Genomic DNA, 8,068 nt, shown 5'->3' on the forward strand with positions numbered 1-8,068 from the left:
TCATCTCCCAACGTTAAATATACTCAACATCATCACATTCTTTACGTAATACATCAGAGGACAAGCCTCAAGAGCTTTAGATGTTAACCATGAGTCTAGGAAGATACCGAGAGAGAGAGAGAGAGAAGCCAGAAGAAAGTCAGAAGGAGAGAGAGTCAGAGAGAAGAGTCTAGAGATATAGACGAGAGAGAGAGCGGAGATAAGAGAGAGCGCTTGAGAAAGAGAGTCAGAGAGGAGACAGAGAGATAGTCAGAGAGCGAGAGTCCAGAAGAGCAGAGATACCGAGATCTAATCGAGAGATAGAGTCAGGAGAGCGAGAGTCGATGTCTAGAGTCAGAGAGAGAGATAGAGATAGACGTCCTAGAGTAGAGTCAGAAAGACAGAAGAGGCAGCTAGAAGAGAAGTCATATTTCTATAGAAAAAGAGAACATCGTATGGTCAGGAAGTTGAGATCTTTAGAGTTATAAGAGAGATAGACAGATATATAGAATACAGAAGATAAGAGAGCCGAGAGTGTCCTAGTCGAGAGATTCATAGGAGAGAGATAGTCATAGCGAGAAGAGAAGAGAGAGAGAGACGAGAGTCCAGAGATATGAGAGAGTTCGAAGAGAGAGATAGAGAGCGAGACAGATATCGCGCTAGTCTCAGAGAGAGACGTCCGAGAGAATCGAGCGACAAGAGGAGTCAGGATGGAGACAAAGAAGAGATGAGAGCGACCAGAGAGAGTCAAGAGAGAGGAGCAGAGAGACTGAGAGAGCGTCCGAGGAAGAGGTCAGAGAGAGAGAGAGACTTGAGAGACAGATATAGTCATATGAGATAGTCGTCAAGAGAGAGATAAGAGAGATTAGTCCAGAGAGGAAGATAGACAGAGAGAGAGAGAGTCGAGGAGAGAAGTCAGAGAGATGAGACCAGAGAGGAGCTTCCGAGCGAGAGAGAGAGAGGACGAGAGAGACAGAGAGAGTCTCGATAGAGAGAGTCAGAGCTAGAGAGAGAGACAATAGAGATAGTAGGGAGGCGATATAGCAGGTCGTAGATAGTAGAAGCTCCAGAGCGAGTCATAGATCTATAGTCGAGTCCGTAGCGTCGAGAGAATCGTCATAGAGAGAGAGTATGATACGACTCGTCTAGTCTAGGATAGAGATGACAGAGAGTCAACGGACAGATGATAGCCGCGATGCATATATATGATATCCCAACGTTAGCTAGGATAGAGAGAGTCCTATAGATGAGTCTATAGAGAGTCTAGAGAGAGAGCGATACCGAGAGAGTCATAGAGATATATCGGCTTCATAGAACAAATAGTATTATTAACTTCATCAAAGAGCAGAGAGATCGAGATAATAAGAGATATGATACGAGAGAAGAGCAAGAAGAGTCATATATCTAGATGGTCAAGATACGAGAATGCTTCATAGAGCGATAGAGATGAGCTAGAAAGAGGATATAGATCAGAGTATAGCTAATCTCAGAGTAAGAGAGAGAGATACATATGATCGATAGGCGATTTTATAGAATAGAGACATATATAGACGAGTCAGATAGAGAGATTCATAGGATCGAGAGTGATCGGACCGCTATATATTCCGGTATTATCATAGGAGGAGTATAGAGGTCCAGAGAGATATAGAGAGACTGATCTATATATATATATAAGAGAGAATTCAGATAGATAGATAGATTACTATCGATTCAGAGAGAATAGAAGTCCTATTCAGATAGGTCAGAGAGAGAGAGTCAGGAGATAAGAGATAAACAGATCTCTAGTCATCGATGATAGGTCAGAGTCATAGAGAACATAGAGAGAGATAGTCATATAGATAGAGAGACAGAGACGATGCATCGAGTCAGATAGAAAGAGCATAGCGAGATTTCAGAGAGGTCAATACGAGAGTAGTCAGCAGAAGAGAGTCAGGATCATAGAGACGATAGAGATAGATCAGAGAGAGAGAGTCAAGATGAGCGAGCCAGATTAGCGATGAGAGAGGTCATGAGAGATAGTCATAGAGATATATAGAACAGAAGAGAGAGAGAGTTAGAGAGTAGAGAGATTAGAGATGATAGAGAATAAGCGATATGCGACAGATAGGATAGATCACGAGAGATAGAGAGACCGAGAGTTCAAGAGAAAGTCAAGATATATATAGTCCGATAGCGAGATAGAGACAGAGAGAGAGGGACCAGAGATACGATGAGTCCGATTAGATAGTCATATAGAGATAGATAGAAGACATCTATAGTCATAGTAGATTCATAGTAGAAGAGATAGAGTCGGAGATATAAGTGAGGTTCAGCAGAGAGATGAGAAGTCAGAAGAGATATAAGAAGAGGAGAATTCGAGATAGGAGACAGTCAAGTATATAGATAGATACATGAGAGTCATTCGGATCGAGTCAGATGAGGAGAGAGAGATACAGAGATAGTCAGAGAGAGAGATCCGATAGAGATCTATTCAAGAGATAGAGTCAGAGAGGTAGAGAGTCGAGAGAGCGCTAGACCGAGAGAGCTCAGAGAGAAGAGTACAGAGAGAGAGAGAGTCAGGAGAGATATGCATCGTTGATAAGAGCAGAATAGACAAGAAAAAGCATCATAGAGTCAGAGAGAGAGAGTCCAGAGAGAACGGAGATATGAAAGAGAGCCGAGAGACGTCAGAGGAGAATATAGAGAGACGAGATTTAGATACTATAGAGCCAAATGATATATATTTAGAAGAGGAGAGAGAGAGCAGACGATCGTAGTCAGAGAGAGAGATTCCACATATGAGAGCTGATAGACAGATAGATTGTCATATATAGGACGGAGAGTCGAAGATAGAGAGGGACGAGAGGAGATATTCAGATAGTATAGTCATTAGATAATATATTGATATAGAGTTAGAGATAGTGGATGAGTTCAAGAGAATATAGAGTCAGATAATAGATAACAAGATATATAGAGAGAAACAGGAGATATATATTCAATATGATGAAGAAGTAGAGATGATAACACTCCCCTCATTATGAGTCCGAGAAGAGTCTAGAAGAGAGAGTCAGATATCAGAGATAGTCATAGATATATACTGAAATATATTTCCTATATAGATATATTCATAAGAAGATTCAGATAGAGATCTTCCTCGTCCGGGCATGCCTTCGGGTCTTCCTCGGCTCTCTACCTGCGTATCACTGGACGCGGGCATATCATGCAGTCCCTGCTCCCTACTGCTAGATGCGATAGAGGTCGACCAGAGAGGGAGATTAAGAGAGGCGAGGTCAGAGCCAGAGAAAGATATAGATAGAGAGTACAAAGAGGTATATAAGAGAGAGGCCAGAGAGAGAGATCAAGAAAAAGACCAAGAGAATAGAGATTCCATAGAGAAGAGATCCAAGAGAGAGAGTCAGGAGAGAGAGAGAGAGAGACAGAGAGAGTCAGAGAGAATAGTCAGAGAGAAGAGTCAGAAGCACAGAGAGAGAGAGTCAAGAAGAGAGAGAGAGTACAGAGAGAGTCAAGAGAGGAGAGAGAGAATTCAGAGACTACAGAGATGAGATAGAAGAAGTCAGAGAGGAGAGAGAGACAGAGGAGTCAGGAGAGAGAGTCAGATAGAGACAGATAGAGAGACATAGAGCGTCAGAAGATAGATAGTCAGAGAGAGAGAGAGTCAGAGATGAGAGAGAGACAAGAGATAGATCAGACAGAGAGAGTCAAGAGAGAGAGATTCGAGAGATGGAAGAGAGACAGAGAGAGCGAGAGTCTAGAGAGAGAGAGAGAAAAGTACAGAGATAGAGAGTCAGAGAGAGATCAGAGAGAAGAGAGAGAGACAGAGAGAGATAAGTCAGAGATAGAGCAGAGATACACGAATACAGCCAGAGAGAGAGTCATAAGAGAAGAGAGAACCAGCGAGTCAGAGAGAGGATAGTCAGAGTCAAGAGGAGAGAGGAGAGTTCAGAGAGCAAGAGGAGAGAGAGAGAGTCCAGAGAGTCAGAGAGAGAGAGAGAGAGAAGAGAGTCAGAGAGAGAGAGAGTCAGAAGAGACAGAGAGAGTCAGAGAGAGAGAGTCAAGAGATAGAGTTCAGAGAGAGAGAGAGAGAGAGAGTCAGAGAGAGAAGAGTCAAAGAGAGAGTCAAGAGAGAGAGAGATCAGAGAGACGAGTAAATAGAGAGAGAAAGAGTCAGAGAGAGCAGAGAGATATAGCAGAGAAGAGATAGACAGAGAGGCAAGCTATGGATATGGATATAATAGTATTTATCTATATAATATATAGAGATATAGATATAGAGATATAATATATAGAGATATAGATTAGCTATAGATATCTAATATAGAGATATAGAGATAGATATATATAGATAATAATAATATATAATAATATAATAATAATAAAATCTCTTTTTCTCCTCCAGACTGGACTACATTTCAACCCCACTGCTCTCTTATTCTATAGAGAGAGTCTGCCAGAAGGCTTCAGTACCCAAACTCTGCAGCTAGATCCTGATGAGATGCGGAACATGGCACACATTACCCCCATCTCCACTCACTCCACGGCTTTCCCGTCTCCACAGGATTGAGTACAATGTTTCCCTCCTCACACATCATGCATCCATGACATGCCCCCCCTACCTCAAAAAAACTTATCAACCCACAAACACAACACCTCCCTCCCGCTCCACTCACTCAACCACCTCCCACTTACCCAGAACCCAGCTCCAGGACAATGGGATAGGGCTTTCTGTGCTGCTGCCCCACGTCGTGAACGCCCCTCCCTGACACCTTGAGGGCACCTCAATCCACTGACTGTTTTAAAAAAGGTCTTAGACATTTCTGTTTACAAGCTTTTGGTCCCTTTAGAATTTTTTTCTTTTTTTTTCTTTCTTTGTTGTATTTTAAACTGCTTATTTTTTTATTTATTTTTTTGTGTTTTAACCTTACCCTTTGAGATCTTGATGAAAGTGCTTATAAATGACATGTATTATTATATATTATATAGATATACAGATAATAGAGCTATGAGATATAGAGCATTAAGATATATAATATTAAGATATTTAGAATATAGAGATAATAATCTCTGATTTATATATATATATAGAGATATAAATCATGAGACATAGAGAATGATTTAGAGATATCTGAATAGAGATATATATATATAAAGATATGAAGAGATCGAGATATAGCAATATAGAGCTAAGATATAGATCTTTAAAATATAGAGCTAAAGATAAATTATATATATATATATAGAATAGAGAGAGATATATATTGAGATATATAAGAATAGAAGATATAGAGATCTAGAGCTATATAGCATAGAGATATAGATATAAGAGATATAGATATTTAGAGATAAAGATAATATATATATATAAATTATATATATATCTAATAAGAGAGAGAGAGAGAGAGATATGAGATATTAGATCAAGAAGATTAGAGATATAGATTTATAGAGCCATATAGATATAGAGAGATATAAGATATAGATATAAAGATATAGATTATTTTTAGAGCTATAGAGTATAAGAATATATAGATTAGAGATAATAAGATGTCAACCGATATAGAGAGTGATGTTTGGGTTACCAACCTTATACCCTGACCAGATGGGTTTTAATTGTTCACTGACTGGACCTGCAGAAGCAGAGAACCAGAGAAGAGAAACAACAACTTCAACACCGATCCAGGTAACATCAACACCTATCTCAGGTAACATCATCACCTGATCTCAGTAAACATCCTCACCTTGGGCCTGTTTCACAAAGCAGAATATATAAATCCAGGAAACTGATAAAGCGAGCTTTGCCTAGTCTAACTCTGCGCATCCGGCTTGTGCGTTTCACGAGGCACAGCAGGCGGAGAGATGAGACTAGGTGGAGTCATGCTGAAGTATTCAGATAGATGCGCGTCCACGGCTTTTCCTCAAAAGACGCTTGACAGTCGATCACAGATTACTGATGCCAAACGTGAGAATACGCATTGTACAGACTTAGACAGAGTGAGCAGCAGCTTCGTGTGGCATGTATGATGTGTAAACACATTATTTGTGTATAAAAGACAAGAACCACGGCCGCTGTCATGAACAGCGAGGAGATAGCGTACGCAGACGATCGCGGACCGAGCCTGACATGTGTAGTAGCCTAAATATCTACATTAAACCGACTTCTGCGCTGATCTGAACCGTCACATATGCATTCCATTCACGGCTTAGGCTACGATCTTGCACAATGTACATGTTCTACTCTTGCCTTAAAAGTAAGCAGAAGATCATGTTACTCAGCAAATTTTCCCATGAGAGCAATTTCTACAACGCTAGCATAGTTTGATGAGACGTAATATATCTCTTTCCCTCTGTTCCTCCTCTCTCTCTCATGTGCTAAATATCATGAATCTAAGTCTATACGTCACTGCGCGCTTTATGCAAAGTGTACCAACTGTTTCGCTGTTGCACAATGACAGGGACCAGTGAATGTTTCAGTTAGAGCACAGTAGTCATCACTGTAGATTTTTAGACTCTCATTCGGTCGGTGCTGCTATTATCTGCCACTGCTTTCTTCCCTCTGAGACCGCGTATTTTTTATAGAGGACGAGTGTCTTCTCGGGACTCGTATATGCCTTGCTCCTTGTGGCATAGCAAATACAGTCCACTGAGAAATTGGACTCTATAAAACATCAGACTATAAAGATAATTAGTGATAAAGAGTCCATGGCACACGTGTAACTGATGGAACAGAGTATAGTTCAGCAGTATTCGCAGCACACATAAGGTCAAAAACCATTGTGGGTCCCTCCCTGTGTTCACACGAAGTGTACGGTAGCCTCCATCACTAGCTAGTTACTGTCAGGTGAACTACGATCTCTAACTGAGGATTGTACACTTAGGATATGTCTCGTCAAAGTGTACAATCCTCCAAATTATAGTCCAGTTTCACTGGGACCACACACACTTGTGTGCTTAGAATGCCGCACTACCATGCACATGGAGTGACCAGACACATGATCCTTATTGTTAAAGAGTATTAAAAAAAATTAATCAACTAAATAATCAGGTGCATTGGTCACTATAGAAATGTATCAGCATTGGATGGGGTTGCCTAGTAACAGACTTCGTCATTTAAACACATTTGAAATTGTGATCAGCCTGTTTCTAATTATCTCACACTGCGATATATAATCCATCAAACTTCTAACCAATATGACAACAGCACAGTCTGCATACAGCAATATAACAGTCACATGACTGATCACATGAATATTTCATAATTAAAACTTTAAATAAGAACAGTACTTAAAGGATCAGCAATATGCACCTGTTGTATTTAATCCGGCGGATAAACATAGGGTAACCACTGATGGGTGCAGAAAAGCTCCCAGGATGCATACATCTCTGATGTGAGCCTGTCAGAGCAGGCATCTTAGCTGCAGCAGAATAAATCTGCCATGGTGATTTAACTTGTGCCTCCACTGTCGGGAAACCGCGTCACGCTTCAAATCATCCGGATACCTGATAAATCCCCGCTTAATCCTTATCTTGTTTTGTGAACCAGGCCCCTGGTCCTCCGGTAAACATCTCCACATGTCATCAGGTAACATCACACCTGCGTCTGCAGGTAAACATCAACTACTGGTCTCAGGTCAACAGCGCACCTGGTCTCAGTAAACATCATCACCTCATCTCAGGTAAACTCATCACTGAGGCCTGACTACGAGCGAGATTTGGCGTTACGAGCCTAACTTCAGCTCAACCAGGTTTTCTGACTACGAAGTGATTCACTTGTGATCGGGTTCAATCGCATGGCTGATGGTAACTTATGCTGAACGCCTAGCCCTGGGGTCTCGGAGCAGGTATGTTGGAGATTAGCGATCAACCGTGTGACATGCACCACCGTCCACGTGACCATCAAGACTCAGCGACTGATAACGGCGTCACCTGTCTTAGAAGATCAGCTGGAGCTCGTTCGCGGAGAGAGAGAGAGAGGTGCGCTCATAAAAGTTAAACATTCGAGACCGACACCCCGATGTAACATTCCTGATGGTATTTTTATAAAGATATACATGTGTCAGCGGAGCGCATCCTTATAGGCTAGTTGTTGCCTTCT

General features: G+C 41.3%; 1 protein-coding gene across 1 annotated transcript in view; it reads right to left on the minus strand.

Annotated features, from left to right (window-relative positions):
- The window catches only part of LOC116066773 (T-complex protein 1 subunit gamma-like), a 16,690-nt gene extending 12,125 nt beyond the window's left edge, over window positions 1–4,565 (minus strand). The window contains exon 1 of the mRNA XM_035993460.1: window positions 4,511–4,565. Within this exon, the coding sequence (XP_035849353.1) occupies window positions 4,511–4,565 (55 nt within the window). The remainder of the gene's footprint in view (window positions 1–4,510) is intronic.
- Between the last annotated feature and the right edge of the window lie 3,503 nt (window positions 4,566–8,068).

Source organism: Sander lucioperca, chromosome 16 (genome assembly GCF_008315115.2).
Source record: "Sander lucioperca isolate FBNREF2018 chromosome 16, SLUC_FBN_1.2, whole genome shotgun sequence".
Classification (NCBI taxonomy): domain Eukaryota; kingdom Metazoa; phylum Chordata; class Actinopteri; order Perciformes; family Percidae; genus Sander; species Sander lucioperca.